The following is an 18436-nucleotide window of genomic DNA, read 5'->3' as shown; positions in this document are numbered from 1 at the left end:
CTTCATGGATTTTATCACAAGTGATCATGAGATGATAATATCTTATATTCTTCAAACCTAGAGATATGAGTTGTTACTATGAGTTGGTTATACATTGATTGCACGAAAACGCATTGGTAACTCGATGTTATAAAACGTGCCTTTGTGTATGATTCAACAAGTAGTAGAACAAGCCATATGAGTCGAAGTTTATCCATTCCTTTTACCTTCGGGATAAAAGTGATATCTGTGGGCCCCTCGATGATTTAAAGATGATACATGTGAGTGCTTGGCCAAGCCAGGACTGATTTGATTTGTTCAATCAGTCAGTCATCATGAATCGGAAATCGGGAAACAACAAATGGACAGAGAGAATGATTGATAATCCATGTCTCAGTCCATATGATATCTAGAAGGGAGGAATATATGATCCCTTATCTAATGGACAAGTCATTGACAAAGGTCAGAGTTCATCGACAAGGTCAGAGTTCGACAGAAGCTTTTGAGAGCTACGATTGCTGATCGGTTCCTGAAGTCATACGCAATAATAGTTTTAGACTTATCCAAGTGGGAGACTGTTGGATTAATGTCTAAGTCCATAACTATAATTGGTAAGACTTGACCCGACCCGGCATGGTCCATTTGGGTTGCATGACATCGTGCATTTGGATAGAATATAATGAGAGAAATAACACTTAAGGTTGGTTAATATATTATAAGTTCTAATATATTAATAAGGTTATTTAATTAGTATTGATCAAGAATTAATTTGGAATTAATTAAGTGATCAAAAGGAGACTAATTAAATATATGGGTTGATTGTGTAAATCATTCATTCTTATATATGTGGGCTTGTGATCCAAGATTCCTTATGTTGGACTAAGTCCATGGGGTGACCCATGGATACTTCATGGAGGTTAAAATCCATGGAGCATAAGGAATGGGTAAAGTTATGAGTTACATGGTGTAACCCTAATAGCCACCATATACAAGAATCCCATGGCTCAAGAAATCGTGCACTAATGTGTGAGTGTGAGGGCTAGACGATTTCAAGGAGTGTTCAAGTTTCTCTCAAGTTATTCCAGGTGTATTTGGTGTTGTGTGAACCATTTGAGGTGTCACACTTGGGGCACTAGGCACTCAAGCTTCATGAAGACATTCTACATCAAAGAGGTATGTATTCTATACTGTTATATTTATTATTTTGTATGCTAGATTAGGATAATACCTTGGATGTTCATAATTGTATGTATAATAGAGAAAACATAGATCCAAGGTATTTAGGGTTGCATGTACACTTAGGAGTGTTAGAATGCTCAAAACCCAACAACTAGGACCCCGATATATAGGCCCGTTCAGGATTACGACCCGAGTAGGCAAGGTGGCATATCGCTTGGATCTGCCGGATGAGCTTAGCCAGATTTACAACACCTTCCATGTGTCACAACTTCGGAAGTGTGTCACTGACGAGTCCGCAATCGTTTCTCTGGACGACATTCAGGTGGACGAGAGCCTAAATTATATTGAGAGGCCTATCACAATATTGGATAGGAGGACCAAGGGTCTTCAGAACAAGGAAGTGAAGCTTGTAAAGGTGCAATGACAACACCGAAGGGGATCCGAATGGACATAGGATCCGGAGGAGGAGATGCGGGAGCATTACCCCGATCTGTTTGCATCTACGGACTTCGAGGACGAAGTCTAGTTCAAGTAGGGGAGAGTTGTAACACTCCAAACCAGGTATTTCCTTTGAATCCCTTGAAAATTAAAACGTTGCATAAGAAGTCCCTTAAGTACGCTGGGTGTACTACGTATTGATGATCGCGGAGGAGCAGCACGTACGCTGGGTGTACCAAAAGTACGTTGAGCGTACGTGACGGATGTCCAAACCCTAATTTCCGGACTTGAGACCTATATAAGCACCCTTATCTTATTTGAGCCTCACCCTAATCAGCCTCTTTCACTTTCAAACGTCTCTGAAAACCCTAATACCATTTGAGAGTGTGTTTTAAGCTTAAGGAGTGCATTTGCTGCCATTTTAGTGTCCATTCAAGAAGGAAAAGTTGTAAAGCAAGCTCGAAGTGGCATTGGGCTTCAAGAATCTACATCTAGTTCACCTTGAGGAGCTTCTGGAGGTATAAGCTTTGATCTTTCCATCTTATTCATTAGATCTAGCTAGGGTTTTCTAGTTTTGTCCCTTTTGTTAGTTTTGGATCTCCTCTTGTGAGTTGAGCAACTCCAGAGGCTAGAAAGGTTAGATCTGAGGTCCTTTGGTCCATTCATAGCATAAGAATGAAGTCTTGATGGGTGGTTTGTCCTTATGCATGGATTAAGACCATTGGAAAGGTCTTAACGGGTTGTTGGGAACATATGGGACATGCAAAGGCATAAAGTTGCCAACTTTATGCCCTAGGACGTCTTAATGAGCTTAGATCTGACTATTGGACGTGAGGAAATCGAGTATTAAGCACTTAATGGAAGAAGTGCTTAATCTGTTAGTACGTTGGGCGTACCAGGGTGGTACGCTAAGCGTACGCACAACAGTTGGACTTGGATTTGTTTTGGGCCTTTGGGCTTTTGGGCCTCAATTAGTCATTGGGCCTGGTCATGTTTTGGGGTTAGTGGGCCAGTTTATCTGTCTTGGGCCATGGATGTTATGGTTGGGCCTTATTGGGCTATGAGGCCCATTAATGATAATCAGACATGGACTTTGGTCCCAATAACAAAGAAAGACTTTTGGGCCATTGAGAGAGGATTTGGAGCTTGGACTCTTCAATTGGATTGTGTTCAGTCCTAACCTTGAGTAATGTTATTATTATTCAGCACGGGTGGTTACAGACAGTTAGGAGAGCAGCTTTCGGATTCTTCGGACAGAGGTGAGTCTTCTCACCATACTAATGAGTCTAAGGCACCAAGGCCGACCCATTTTATGTTATGTGGTATACTAGCTGTAATAGAGATATGTGGTATAATAGTTAGCTTTATGCTAAGTGGTATGCTAGTGATTATATGATATTTGCATGGAAGATCCCGGGGGGAGCCCGTAGCAGTTGGATGTCAGACCATGTGGGGGAGCCCATGACATTCCTAGGTAAAGACCATGTGGGGAGCCCATAGAATGATGTTATAAGATTTTGGGGGAGCCCACGACATCCTTATATGTTTATGTATGTGTTATGTAGTATGATAGATACTTCTGTGATATATGATATGATAATTGATTATGTATGTTATTGCATGGAAGACCCAGGGGGAGCCCGTGGCAGTTGGATGTCAGATCATGTAGGGGAGCCCATATCATTCCTAGGTATAGACCATGGGGGGAGCCCATGACATGAAGGTATAAGACCCTGGGGGAGCCCACGACATCCTTATATGTTAATATGCATGGCTTATGTGGTATATGTAGCTTTTATAGCTAATATGATATGTGTTATGTGGATTGTGTGTGGAGTATGCTCTGGGGGACTCACTAAGCATTATCTTACAGTTTGTGGATTTGTTTCAGGTACATATGAGCCCAAGGGCAAGGGCAAGGTTTGATGGCGCGACGTGCACTCTCACTCGGGCATTTTATGGGACACCCTGATATTTTGGAAATAAAGTTGTATTTGACATGGTTTTGAAAACAATTGTAACTGGTTTTTTGTGGATGATGACAATGTGTTTTGGATAATTAAAAATGAAAATTTTCTTTTGAAAATTGGGTCGTTACATATGCATTTACATGACTAAATGGGACCCAACTACCATCTTAATCCATTAAGACCCATTTTAATCCAACTAGAACATGCATGGACCATTCTTAAACATCAAGCAAGCATTTTTATGAACTAACAACATCAGAAGAGGCAAAATCTATCACTCCAAGCTCCTGGAGTGGCTCAAACTCACAAGGAGAACATAATACACCATAAAAACCATTAATCTTGCCCTAAACTCAAACTAGCATAAAAAGAAGTCAAGATAAGAAGTTTTTACCTCCTAGAGCTTCCCAAGAGTGTGAAGATTCTGGATCTATAACCCCAAGGCTACACCAAGCTTGATCACCAATATCCACTTCCTTGAAATAACACTAAGAACCTTCAAAATCACCTCCAAGCTCAAGAATCTACCACCAAGGGGATTAGGGTTCGAAATGAGGCTCAAAGACAATAGAGGCTGAGAAATGAAAGAGCCTTGAGCTCATAAAGATGTTTAAATAGTGCCCAAACCCTAAAAATCAGGTTTTGGCACTTTGCTCATTACGTTGGGCGTACCCCATCTTACGCTAGGCATACACACCCAGGCACATGCCTCCTACCATGCACGCATGGGACTGTTTTGCCACTATTTCCCATTAAGGGCCATTATTGCCAATAATCCAAATTGCCATAACTTCCTCATCTTAGGTCTGTTTCCAACGAACCTTATATCAAAGGAAAGGTGGTGAGAAGCCATACGCTTCTAACGATACATCAAATTACCCTTGACCTCCGAAGGCACCATTGAACACTTGGATCACTTAAACCATAACACCCACATCCAAAAAGGTTCAAATTCTTTCTTCCCCAAGGCCCTAAGCCTCATGACAACTGATGACTGGGCCACAACCCCGAAGAAGGAAGCAAATCCGGAACCGAGTGTTACAAAAATGCTAGGAAAATTATTTTTCTTTAAATTGGTTGTTTTTGTAATGTTGTGGCCATATTTGTGTTTTTTTAATGCTAATAGTGAATTTTGTGAGTTTATAACGATGGGTCTATTTCGAATGATTTTTTTTATATTCACGACTTTGGGAGTCAATTTTTTCTTTCACACTGGACCACTATATCTTTGGACCAGCCATATACATAAATTTATACAAAAATGTGAGTTGACTTGAAAATGTACTTTGGACCAACCATCATAATTCATACAATATTAATTTCTATATAACCTAATTGACGTACTCTCATCAAAATTTATTTTCTATTGGTATTAAAATATTTTATTTTTTGTTTTATAAAATATCATAATATTTATTTTGGAATTGTTATAAATTAATTTCGCATATTGAAATTCCCAATATGTTCACGTATGCCCACTAGAGAGAGACTATTTCACATGAGAATTATGGTGAATTCAATCTTATGCCATATATGTTCATGTACAGTTGAGACTAATGAGCATATTTTTGCAGGTTGTACCGAGCTGATTGAGATTTGGGTGCATATTGCTATTTGGTGGGGTATTCAGATTCCGGATCAAATTTCTGTTCACTTCTTATTACGTGATCAAACCCTGTTACGTTGAGAGGTGTACAATGTAAGACCTTTGATGCAGTGAATATGACTTCCTTTTGGTTCCTTTGAAATCTCCACAATTCCTCGATTTTTGGAACGAATATCCCTAGGAAATTATTTCTTTTTGATGATATTGTTTATAGAACATTTCTTTTTTTTGGATTTTTAATGTGTAGAAAAGCCAAGATTAGTTGGAGTTCTTGATTTCATAACTCTACTTCCGCTCCAATTTTAGTGTAATGTGTCTTTTCTAGCTTCTTTGTTTTTTATAATATCTCAGCCCTTTTTTTTTTACTTATATTAAAAAACAATAAAATTAATATTTTTTTAGTAAAACCCTAAAATCATGTACTAGATATATCTCATTTCATCTGTGTTTTAATTCAGCCCACATGTGATTTCATGGCCTGTATCTTCTACAGCCCATTAGGCAAATTAGGTTTTCAGTTGTGGTTTTGTATAAAAACAGAACCCAAGAGCATCGCCCATTCTTCATAGCAAACTAGGTTTTACATAGCTCATCTTCTCCCCTCCCCTACCACAAACTGAATAGAAGAGGTTAAAGAGACGGCGCCGCCGCTGTCCGCCTTGGCTTAGCACCATCACCGCTCTGTCTTGGCCCTCGGTTTTGTAAACCACTATCATCTCTTCCATTCATTTAGGGTTTAGTTTCTTTCTTCAGTTTCAGTAAAATGGGCAAAGTTTCAAAAGCCGATAAGAAGATTGCTTACGATCAGAAGCTCTGCCAGCTTCTTGATGACTACACTCAAGTCCTTGTTTCTGCCGCCGATAATGTCGGTTCCAAGCAACTTCAGAACATTCGTCATGGTCTTCGAGGGGATTCTGTTATCCTGATGGGGAAGAATACTATGATGAAGCGTTCAATCAGGATGCATTCCGAGAAAACCGGAAACAAGGCCTACCTCAATCTCATCCCTCTCCTTATTGTAAGTTGAACCTCACTTGTCTCGATTTCTACTTCTGTATTGTTAATTGTGATTAAACTATCTGTTTAGTTAACAAATTCTGTAAATAAAACCTAGTTAGATCTGTTTCAGTACTGATTAATTTCTGTAACAGACGATTGTATATTTCTCGAAATTGTGCTTCCGATTTACAGGATTAATGAACGTTCTTCTCCCAAAATAATCCGTTTCTATAAGCTTATGGTGTCCATTGCTCCAATCGATATCAATTGTTCTTTGAATTTAGGGAGATGTTATCGATTGACTTGTAACTTATATCTTCGTATTCTCAATGTTAGGGAAATGTTGGTCTGATCTTCACAAAAGGTGACTTGAAGGAAGTCAGTGAAGAGGTTGCGAAGTACAAGGTCGGAGCTCCTGCTCGTGTTGGACTGGTGGCTCCGGTGGATGTGGTTGTTCCACCCGGCAACACTGGTCTCGATCCATCTCAGACCTCTTTCTTCCAGGTTACAACACATCACAAACCCCTTCAGTTATCATCATCATCGTTTCATCTTCAAAATGTTGTTTCTAACTTCAAACCTTAACAACACCTGTAGGTTCTTAACATTCCGACTAAGATTAACAAGGGTACTGTTGAAATCATCACCCCTGTTGAGCTCATCAAGAAGGGAGACAAGGTCGGATCTTCTGAAGCTGCACTTCTAGCCAAACTTGGCATCAGGCCTTTCTCATATGGTCTTGTTGTTCTTACTGTTTACGACAATGGATCTGTATTCAGTCCTGAGGTTCTTGATTTGACTGAAGAAGATTTGATTGAAAAGTTTGCTCTTGGTGTCTCCATGGTTACTTCTCTTGCTTTGGCCATCCACTATCCCACCATTGCTGCAGCTCCTCACATGCTCATCAATGGCTACAAGAATGCTTTGTCTATTGCTGTTGCAACTGACTACACTTTCCCACTTGCTGATAAAGTGAAAGAGTATCTTGCTGTATGTTTATGATTCCTGATTCTTGTCTTCTTTGTTCTCTTTAAATTTTGATATTTTTATAGTTTTTTTGATTGAATTTTGTTTGGGAAATGATGTAGGATCCGAGCAAGTTTGCTGCTGCTGCTCCAGTTGCTGTGGCTGCTTCTGGTGGTGGTGCTCCGGCGGCTGCTGCTGCTCCGGTGGAAGAGAAGAAGGAAGAGGAGGCAGAGGTTAGTGATGATGACATGGGATTTGGATTGTTTGATTAGATGATTGATGTTTGGGTGTTGAAACTTTATGGTGCTTTCTTTCTTTTTGGTAATGTTTTGGATGTTTGGTGCTATGGACAATAGTTTATGTTTTTTATTTGGTATGGTTTTGTAATGGAGTTGGCTGACTGATATTTTTATTTTTAGCGATTTTGTTTTATGTTTAAATGATAGTTTTTAATCTTTTTATGTTAAGTTTAATTTGAGTATTATCACATTGAGAAAATTTAACAAACACTTGGTTTGCAATTCAATGTGTGAAAACATAAACTTTCATTGTTTTACAAAAATTTATTGCTCTTATTTTCAACTAAAGGACTGATCGAAAATACCCACAAGTTCAATCATCCTTCTACCTCTAATGTTCCATTTAGAGAATGGAAGATGTCTTACGGGTTGAAATAAAGTTGTAAAATTGCTAAGCAGATTTCCAAAGTTCGTTTATGAAGTCGTGAGATCAACAAAAAAGAATATGATACTGAAAACAAAAAAATAGACAAAACGTATAAAGCTAAACTCAAGAAAATTGAAAAGGGAATAATTGAGTCCCAAAATTTCTTTTCTGATAAGAGGATGTGATAATGGTTGAAATGAAAGAGATGAATGAGAAACCACATACAAAAGCGTGATCACTAATGATAGGTTTGCATGACATGGTCAAAGAAGCTTCACGCATACTGTTATGGTAAAATTAAATCCAATCAAGTTAGTCAATTTTAAATAAAAAAATTAAAATATTTTCTTTGACATCTATTCGGAGTACAATCCGGATTGTTTATCTTATTTCAGATTGTTTTTCGTATTCCATAACGTTTTTCGCTTTCTAGAATTTGAAGAACAGTCCAGAATTGTTTGAATACATGTTTAAGGCAACACACAAGACCATATTACTAGTTCATTAAGTTGTCAAAGCTTAACTAATGAAAAATAAGTAGCTTTCTAATGTTTAAGATTTTAAATAAAGTCCAATCCCAAACTTGTTCTTCGCATTTCAGATTTTATTTCAATATTTCGGACTTCAAAATTTAACTTCTAACCCACTAAAAATATACACGAACAAGTTTTCATTATGAGAGATTCCATAGTTCTTTTAAATATATGGGCCACTCAGGTGTTTTGGTAACCATTTTCTTAATAGGCCGGACTCCGTTTCGTAACGACCGGTTCTAGAATTGTGGGTCATTTTACCAATTAACTTAGTTATTTTCATAGATTAAATATAATAAAAAATATCGTTAATTTAATAATATATCCCTTAAATTAAATTCAATAAACACGATCAAAGAGCCTTTATAACCACTCAACAGCACATTGGTATTTATTTACATATCAATCATTTATTCATTTTAAAAATCCAACTATTTTTGGTAACATAGTTAATTGTAATTAATTATAGAGTAAATTACATGAATGGTACCTATGGTTTGGGGTAATTTGCATGTTTGGTCCCTAACTTATTTTTTTAACTAGGAAGGTTCTTATTGTTTTTTTTGTTGCGCGCTTGGTCCATATCTTACCTAAAAAGACTATTTTGCCATTTATCTATTTAAATAAACACACCCTCAACATCATTTCCACCTTACCTTATCTTACCTTACCTATCCCACTTTATTTAAATAAATTAAAAAATCAATGGCAAAATAGTCTTTTTAAGTAAGACAGAGACCAAATGTGCAATAAAAATAAACTGTAGGAACCTTCCGAGTTAAAAAATAAGTTAGGGACTAAACATGAAAACTATAGAGCCTTCCGAAAATACCTCTTTAAAATTAATCCTTTATTTTATTTTATTTTATTTTATTTCAAGATTATTTTTCTATATTATCTTCCAAAATTATTTTTATTTATAAATTTATTATGTTATAATCGCACATTCATCTAGAACAATATAATTTAATGGATATGTTAAGGGTGATGATTATTCCACATCATTTTTTCATCTATCCATCGCGTTTTATAGTGAATTTGCATATTTGTCCCTCATTTAAATAGATAGTACTCCATTATTATATTGGGAAAATGACACAAATCCTTAAGAACTTTTTAAGGTTTACTTGTTGATTTCCTAAATTATTCTTGTGGCTTTACGAGGGAATTAAGTAGCGGAAAACCTGTCCTTTTAGTCCCTTCACCTGTTTTCCCGGTTTTATTGACACATTGACAAAACATATGGCTTTATGATATGCTGTGATGCTGGGGATCAATATTAGGAAGCAAAAGTCAAAGAAATCACGATACCTTCTTCCTCACGCAGTCAAACTGGTGAATTAAAGCCTCCACCATCTCCGACGAAGAGAAACAGTTCTTCACGATCTTCATCTTCATCAAACGATCTTGAATCGACAACCTTTGCCGTAATACCCTAACGGCTGCTACCATCTCGTCGGGATTTTCCTCCTCCAGATCGTCAAACCCGTACAGCGGCGGTGCAGGCGCGTCGTCTGGGCACTTCCGGATCTTCATCTTCATCAAACAGTACTTTCTTTTTGTAGCAAAATCCTTGTTTCTATGTTACTTGCAGTTCTGGGAGTAAAATTATAAGAAGAGGAGCCATTGAAGTCAAATTTATGGGTGTTGATTTGAGAATCAATCCATATACTAGTGTTGTGTGTGCTTTTCGGTTTTGTATTGATATTTGATGAGTCGTGTGCAGTGTGATTTTTAATTTATTGTTTTTCTATCAAATTTATGGCTTATGATTTTTTGTGGGATTTAACTCCCAACTGAAAAACCATTTTACTTTGAACAAGCTTAAGGTAAGTATTAACAGTTGAGCTATGGTTCATTTGTTGTGGATTTAACCGAGTTTTTTTTTTGTAAAACTAGGTTGGTTTTCAAAAGCTATTGTAGAAATAGGTTAGTTTTAGAATGTATCGTAGAAATAGGCTGGTTTGAATAAGGGCCCACCATTCCAATCTATTCTTTCCGAAAAATAAATGTATATTTTCATTTTTAACCCTTCAACTTTAATCTTTTTTTTATTTATATTTTTTACAATTGAATAATCCATTTTTTACCCTTGTTAAATATTATACATAGATTACTTTATTCTATAATATATGATTATATCTTATGTATTATTATTTACAAATTATACCTTTAAATAGAGTTTATAAAGACCTTCAAATAGATACCAATATTGAATATATTACAACAGTACGAAATTACAAGAACAATTAAAAACGATATTACAATACGAATTAAGCGTAAAATTACAATACAAGTTATACAGTAACTTAATCATTAATTGAAAATGTTATAAAGTTCACGTCGCATTGAATCTTGGCTGGGAATTTGGACAATTTCTTCTATTATGACCAGTTTGGTGACATAGTCTACATTTGCGAGGTTCGTCGGGATGACGAATGTCCATCTCGTTATGAAATCGATTTGCACGCCTCCGGCCTCTATGCACAGAAAGTTTTGAGTTATCTGCTTTAATCTTCCAATCCGACTCTAACCAATAATCAACATGAGAAAGTGGGACAACATAAGTTAAAGAGAGGAAGAATAGCTGTTGACTCGAGTTTGACTTCTGTTAACTCGGCGAGTCGGGTCAAACATGGACTGTTGACTCGAGTTTGACTTCTGTTGACTTTGGGGCTTTGATCAACATAAGTAGTAGAGACCACAGAGGGGTAAAATGGTCTTTTATCCACTTCAAAAAGTTAAAGAGAGGAAGAATAGCCTTCGGTCATTAGAGTTGTGATTAGAGTATCACTTAGAGATATTCATCCCTTGTGTTAGGTGGAGGCTAGTTCGAGATCCGGGAGCGGGGTCTTTACTTGCTGCTGTCGAGGTGAGTATTCTCACTATACATTATCTAGAGTGGTATCTACATGTAGACCGGATGGTCTTGTGTGCTATGTGTATGTATGAGATTATGTGTATTGTGATATATGTATGCTATGTGTTGTATAGACCGGACCGGAGGGTCCAACGATATAGACCGGACTGAAGGGTCCAACGATAGAGACCGGACCGAAGGGTCCAACGATACAGACCGGACCGAAGGGTCCAACGAGCTATGACCGGACCAGAGGGTCCAACGAGCTACGAGACTAGAGGGTTCCGCTGAGACACATCGACCGGAGGGTCGCACTGTAGCCTCGAGTGGCGTATGTGTTGTATGTGGTATTTTGGGGAACTCACTAAGCTTCGTGCTTACCGTGTTATGTGTTATGTGTTTCAGGTTGTTCTCAGGAATCGCGGGAAGGCACCGACTTGATTGTACACACCAGAGAAAGAGTTATGTTTTGAGGATCCTGGATTTTTAATGGAGTTGTGTTTTGTAATTTGAATAAACGAGATTTCCATACAATTTGTTATGAAAAGTATGCGATTTTAAAATGAAAAATCTGTTTGAAAAATTACAGTGTTACAAATATTTTTTATTTCATTCATATACATAACAAACTTTCTTCTTTGTGTGGTGCTACCAATAGACCAACAAAGCTTTTTAAGGCGCACATTCTTGTACCTTTGCATGAAATTACTTCTAATGTGTCGAAGACAAAAGCGATGGTATGCTAATGGCTCTTGCCATTCTGATAGATTTTCCATTGCATGAATTATTCCTTTGTGCCTGTCTGAAACAACACACCATCATCATCAGAATCTTCCCCAACACATAATGACTCGCTACTAGTATCTTCACTATATAATGAGTTGGCTTCATCACAATCTTCCTCAAATGTACCACAATCAGGCGAAGGAAATGGTACATTTGATGGAGTGGGCTCCAACACCTCAAAATTTTGAAGGAGATCTACAAAACTAGTACTTGTAGGCGACATTATTTTTTCAACTTCAATTAAAACTTGACCCCAATAATTTGCAACATTCTCAGCCAAATAATACATTACGTCTAGACTTGAATCACTTATGACCCGTGAAATAGTGGATTGCCCTCCAAATTGATAGCATAATGAGATATTCAACTTATGTGATGTTTTTTCAACTCCAACATGTGCATAACATAAATCTTTAAATTCTTCATACTCTATTTTGTGCCTAACAATATTTGAAGTAGAGAAAGTTGAATGGTCTCCCTTTATGATACCATTCTCATATTTAATATTACCACCCCAATATAAATTAATCATAAACGGACGATCTAGAGTCATAATGATATATACCAAAATCTAACTGCAAAATAAATCAAAATTTAAAAAAGAGATTAATGAGTATGCTACATATGATAATTACTATTATTAAATATATGACATAAAGCCAATAATATGTACCTTGTTATGGATGAATGAATGTTAAAGAAAAAGAAGAAGGAAAGATTTAAGTTCAAGAATTGTAAGAGAAATTCATTAGCTAGGTTGGAAGAGATGAAAAAATATCGATTATAAGAAAGAGAATTTATAATACAAAAAAAGTGAGATGATTTGACGATTCCCTCAATTACTTCTACTGAGTTTTCATCAACAGTTACATTTGAGTGTGCAGAAGAGTTTTGCTTTTGCAGTTGAGTAAAGACAAATAACATAATTATAGAGTTTTCACAAATAGTGACAACTCATGCTATACAATTTAGGCATTGTGGACTAAGATTTTCTCACATTTACAAATAAACGATAATAAAATATATCATTACGAATATTATGATTTAGTGTTTAATTTAAATTCTAATTTAATGTATATTTTGAATGTAATATCGTTTATAGTTGATCTTTTAATTTTCCGACGAAATATATTTAATATTAATATCTATTTGAAGATATTTGTATTATTCATTTAATGGTATAACTACTTAAGAATAATACATAAATTATAATTATATATTTTATAATAATTATTTATGTATAATATATAATGAATGTAAAAATTTGAATTAATCAATGAAAGATATAAATAATAGAAAAGCAATGAAAGTTAAGGGGGTTACTTGAAAAAATATATATATATATATCATTGTCGGAATGAACGACAAATAGTGGGCCCAACTAAAAAAAAAAAGTCTATTTCTACAATACATTCTAAAACTAACCTATTTCTACAATACTTTTTGAAAACTAACTTATTTTTACAAAAAACTCGGATTTAACCCCCAAAATACTACCCGTAAATACACTTTAAGCTATTTGAAAAAAGGCGGGGAATGAAGATTTCCTTGATACGGTCCCCAAATAATCAATTTACGCCTTAATTTGAGCGCACATAGATCCTTTGATTACGGATTGACGAAAATCTAGTTCTTCGAAATAACTTATAAAATCCAAATCTTTATTATTAAATTTTTTATCAATATTAGAATTAGAATTATTTAAATTAGATTGCTTCAAAGTTTCTAAAATTCGTGTCGAACGATTTAAAAAATCTATATGCTTATATTTTGTTGTTCGAAGCTGGTACCCCAGCCTTTGTATTATGCCTTGTTCTTTACGTCGTTTTTTTTTAAAATTTTAGTGTAACTCGTTTATCAATTTGTATGACCATCGAGGGGTTTTTTTTACCGATTTCGTTTATTCCACTAGAGTTTTTTTTGATCTCTAAGTTTAGCTATAATTGTGGTCCATAAAAAAATGAACCGATTATTTAAATCAATTTGGGCTTGGATTTTTTCTTCGAGGATGGAGTTAGGGTGCATTTTGAATAAGAGGATTTAATTGTGAAAAAACTGATGAGTTTGTTAAGTTTGTGGGGAGAATCAAGAAACAATGGAAAGTGATTGTGGGGTTGGAGATCAATGAAGGACTAACAATAAACACAAAGTAATTACATGAATCTCAGTCCTAAGAAAATTCGCTGGCATAATTTTGTTTGTAAGCAAATGGGACAATTACATTTCTACTGTTTGATTATTATCACCTAAAAGCTTTTTATTGAATCTTATGGAAAAAAAAACAAAGAATAGTTTATACTTTGGTTCCGTATACTTTATTAGAGATTATGTGACGAAAACTTATATGATTTGTTAAGGATATGTTTTCTTTTAATTATCTCATTGTTAACTAATGTTTGACTTGGATGACACATGTCATCATTTAATTGGGTAGGAAGATTTGTAGGATAAAAAATAGGAGGATATTTAATTTCTCTTTCAGTTTCAATAACAGGCTATTAAATATAGCAAATGTCTAAGCAGCCCATCTTGAAGAAATCATACTCCGTGGAGATTATCTTGGGATCTTTTTGGAAACAAATCCCTTTAAATTTGCAGTGCCTAAAGAGGAAGAAGGAAAAATAAGGAAACAAATCAATGTCAAAACTGAATAATTAATCAAAATACACTATCTATTTAAATTTAGGGGTATATGTGTCCATTAACTATAAAATGTTGACTTTACGAAACAACAATTTACCCTAATCAGTTAAAATATGGGATTTGATTCATAGCCCAATATATATACACGTTGGAGTCGAAGCTGCGGTTAATACCTGCTAGGGTTTAGTGAGACGACTTCAACTTTACGAAACAACAACATCAAGAGATTCAAGATATATATGGTGAGTTATTTTTTAAATGAAACTTCGAGTTTTGGATTATTATGTTTAATCTAATTGAAGAAGCATGATGCATCGATCTTAAATTCTTAATAGGGTTCATCAAACGATGTTGATTTGCTGAATCCACCAGCTGAGTTGGAAAAGATGAAGCATAAGCTGAAGCGTATTGTCCAATCACCCAATTCTTTCTTCATGGTAGTATATATATTTAATATTCTCCCTCTCTTTTTCTGTTTGAAGAATCGTCTCAAGCTCTAATAATATATTTGTGATGTTTTGATTATGTTTTTTTAGTATATTAACCTACGTATATAGTTAATTAACCAAAAGAGTTATGTCATAATGGTGCATGCATGCAGGACGTTAAGTGCCAAGGCTGTTTTAGCTTGTGAGTAGTCAATTCCTATCATATGTGTACTTTTGGATTTACTTTTTTTATTTATCACATAATGATTGAATTCATGTTTTTTTTTCTGAATTTATTTATTGGTTTAATTACAGAACAACTGTGTTTAGCCATTCACAAACAGTTGTGGTGTGTAAAAACTGCCAATCCGTGATATGCCAGCCCACTGGTGGTCGTGCAAGACTCGTTGAAGGATGCTTTTTTCGAAGGAAGCCAAATGATGGGATATGGTTGTTTTACCAATTTCTTGATTGATTGCAAACCATAATTAAGTAATATTTTTTATGTTAGTTTTACTTTATGGATGATAATTAACATGCATCTAGTCTCTGATGGAAATTGTTGGGTTGTTTTTTCTGGATCTTAATTTTTTTTTATCTTATTAAGGATTATATATAATCATATGCTATGCTTTCAATATATCTTTAATTTAGCAATGCTATTTTACTCGATCCCATGATTACATTTTATTTGCTTTCGATGTTTGTGGGATTGCCTTCATCTCCAAGGACCTACTTTTTTATAATAAAAATAGTAATTTGAAATTTCAACACAATATTCAAATTATTTTATCAGAAAATATATTTCAAAAATCTCAAAATTCGAATTTGATGGTCATTTGTGTTTTTTTTTTTTTTTTTTTTTTTTGGAAAATGTAGTTATTATATGATATTGATTTAGCATATACTGTATTTTCGAGTAAATATCACTTAAAATAATCCTATATATTGAAAACATAATAATAATAAAGTTATTTTCATGGTGTATGCCTGTGTTTGCAAAAATTGATATGAAGGATGCCTGAATTCCGTTAAAATGTAGAGGACGTTGATAAACAATATGCTTCCATTTTTAACCACCATTCGCTTCCATTACAATTACAAATACCACAGACATTTTTACAGAAAGAAATTAACACACACACACACACAGAAATCAAATGGAAAGAAGGGAAGATGGCGTTCATTTGGGAACCCACAGATTCAGGGACAGACGCCCACTCGGCACGGCGGCTCGAATTTATGACAAAGATTACAAAGAGCCGGAGGCCGTTCCGTTCTTCGAGGCGGCGGAGCTCTGCTGCTGGTCATTCTACAGAGCTGCCATAGCCGAATTCGTTGCCACTTTTCTATTTCTATACATCTCCCTCATGACAGTCATCCAAGTCTCCAAATCCCAAAACAAATGCTCCTCCGTCGGCGTCCAAGGAATCGCCTGGGCCTTCGGTGGCATGATTTTCGCTCTTGTCTATTGCACCTCCGGCATCTCAGGTCAGGTGCCCTAATTTCTGCAATTAATTTCTCATAATCGGTGTGTTTCAGATTGTCAAAACATTTAATTTATAACGATTTGGGTCTCTAACAGGAGGTCATATTAATCCGTCGGTGACATTTGGGTTGTTTCTGGGTAGAAAACTGTCGTTTCCGAGGGCGTTGTTGTACATGGTGATGCAATGCGCCGGTGCAATTTGTGGCGCCGGAGTTGTAAAGGGGTTTGAAGGAGAGAAAGTATTTGAGCTACACGGCGGTGGCGCCAACGTGGTTTCTGAAGGATACGGCAAAATCGACGGCCTTGGGGCGGAAATCGTCGGAACATTCATCCTTGTGTACACCGTCTTCTCCGCCACCGACGCCAAGTTCAGTGCTCGCGATTCCCGCGTCCCTGTACGTATTCATAAGACTGATTAATGTAATTTTATCGATTAATTTGTTGGAAAGAGACAAGATCATAATTTTGTGTGGTTTGATTCGGCAGATTTTGGCGCCGTTGCCAATTGGGTTTGCGGTGTTTTTGGTTCATTTGGCCACCATTCCGATCACCGGCACTGGGATTAATCCGGCGAGGAGTCTGGGAGCTGCCCTCATCTATAACAAGGAGCAAGCATGGAATGAACATGTTAGTCTAGTCCACTATATATATTTTCTATCTTTTAATACAATTATTATATATTTTGATATTTTAATAAAATGTTTGATGATTTAATAAACCTCATTTTGTATAATATATATTGTAATTTCTTTTTTGTCATTTCTTGATTAATGATAAAATAGTAATAATTAATGAGTATATTTTTAAACAGTGGATATTCTGGGCGGGACCAATGTCGGGGGCAACATTAGCGGCAGCCTACCACCAACTAATCATCAGAGCGTTTCCTTTCAAAGGAAGACCATCTTTGCCCCAGTAACTTTCACTTTTAGTCTAAAATACCCCCTTACCAAAATAAAGTTAATGGTTTGATCCATTCATGAACAAATGTATCCATTCAGGTGTTTGAAAAGGCGTCCATTCCCTAAAGGGTTAAGGGTTTAAGTCCCTTTATGGACAAATTGTGTAGTTAGAAGTATAATTTAGAGGATGTATTTTAGCTCTTCTAAAAAGAAGACATGTAAATACAACGAATGCATAAATCATTCTAACCACCATACATTTTGTATAATATCATTTTTGTTATCAGCTTTACGATGCATATACTTATCGTAAAATGGTGTAACGCGCGTTATATTATGTTAACATTTTGGGTAACAGATCTCAATATGAACACAAACATCCAAACCTTATGTTTGAGTTTCCAAGCAGCCTACAGCCTTTATATCAACATGAAAAACCCATATATACATATGTATTTTGTTATATATATATATATATATATATATATATATATATATATATATATATATATATATATTTGGCTATCTTTTTAGACTCCTAAACAAACTACAAAACTTTATCACTATTCACCAACAAAATCTACCATCTAAGTTCGACTAGTTATAACTGATTTTCAGATCATACAGACCAACCATTTTGAAATCCAAGCAGCTATAGACCTGATTATGTGTAACTCGACCCGATGGATCAGGAATGCCTGGCGGGCTACCAAGAGGGGCACCACTCACCACCAAAGGGAACGAAGAATCGAACCCACGCCAATCCAGGGAAGATCCTCCAAATATGTTCAGCCAATAATCAAACTCTTGACCTCATCCACTGAGGCCTATAACCCAGGATGCATCACAACCAGCTAGGCTGGTGATCACTTGGAGTAAAAAAATTGTTATGGATTTAATTAATCAATAACTTTTTTTATTAAAGGAATTTTTAGAAAAAAAAAACAAATTTTTTTGAACTAGCAAAGAGATAGAAAGAGAATTACAAAGAG

At 35.7% G+C, this 18436-nt stretch overlaps 3 protein-coding genes across 3 annotated transcripts; all 3 read left to right on the top strand.

Annotated features, from left to right (window-relative positions):
- Positions 1-5737: 5737 nt before the first annotated feature.
- On the top strand, positions 5738-7577 carry LOC145136442 (large ribosomal subunit protein uL10x-like). The gene is made up of 4 exons (XM_079070556.1): positions 5738-6190; positions 6508-6675; positions 6769-7161; positions 7260-7577. Exons 1-4 carry the CDS (start codon positions 5936-5938, stop codon positions 7407-7409), a joined length of 966 nt encoding a protein of 321 aa, XP_078926682.1. The 5' UTR covers positions 5738-5935; the 3' UTR covers positions 7410-7577.
- Positions 7578-14077: 6500 nt separating this feature from the next.
- Positions 14078-15528, top strand: LOC145139790 (small ribosomal subunit protein eS27y-like). The gene is made up of 4 exons (XM_079073492.1): positions 14078-14095; positions 14961-15062; positions 15227-15255; positions 15369-15528. Exons 1-4 carry the CDS (start codon positions 14078-14080, stop codon positions 15526-15528), a joined length of 309 nt encoding a protein of 102 aa, XP_078929618.1.
- A 671-nt stretch (positions 15529-16199) lies between these two features.
- On the top strand, positions 16200-17689 carry LOC145137389 (aquaporin PIP1-2-like). The gene is made up of 4 exons (XM_079071517.1): positions 16200-16544; positions 16639-16937; positions 17029-17169; positions 17354-17689. Exons 1-4 carry the CDS (start codon positions 16214-16216, stop codon positions 17459-17461), a joined length of 879 nt encoding a protein of 292 aa, XP_078927643.1. The 5' UTR covers positions 16200-16213; the 3' UTR covers positions 17462-17689.
- The last annotated feature ends 747 nt before the right edge of the window (positions 17690-18436 follow it).

Source organism: Lactuca virosa, chromosome 9 (genome assembly GCF_052849685.1).
Source record: "Lactuca virosa cultivar CGN04683 chromosome 9, Lactuca_virosa_CGN04683_v6, whole genome shotgun sequence".
NCBI classification, from domain to species: Eukaryota; Viridiplantae; Streptophyta; class Magnoliopsida; order Asterales; family Asteraceae; genus Lactuca; species Lactuca virosa.
The sequence above is the reverse complement of the archived record's forward strand: the minus strand, read 5'-3'. Positions and strand labels throughout refer to the sequence as shown.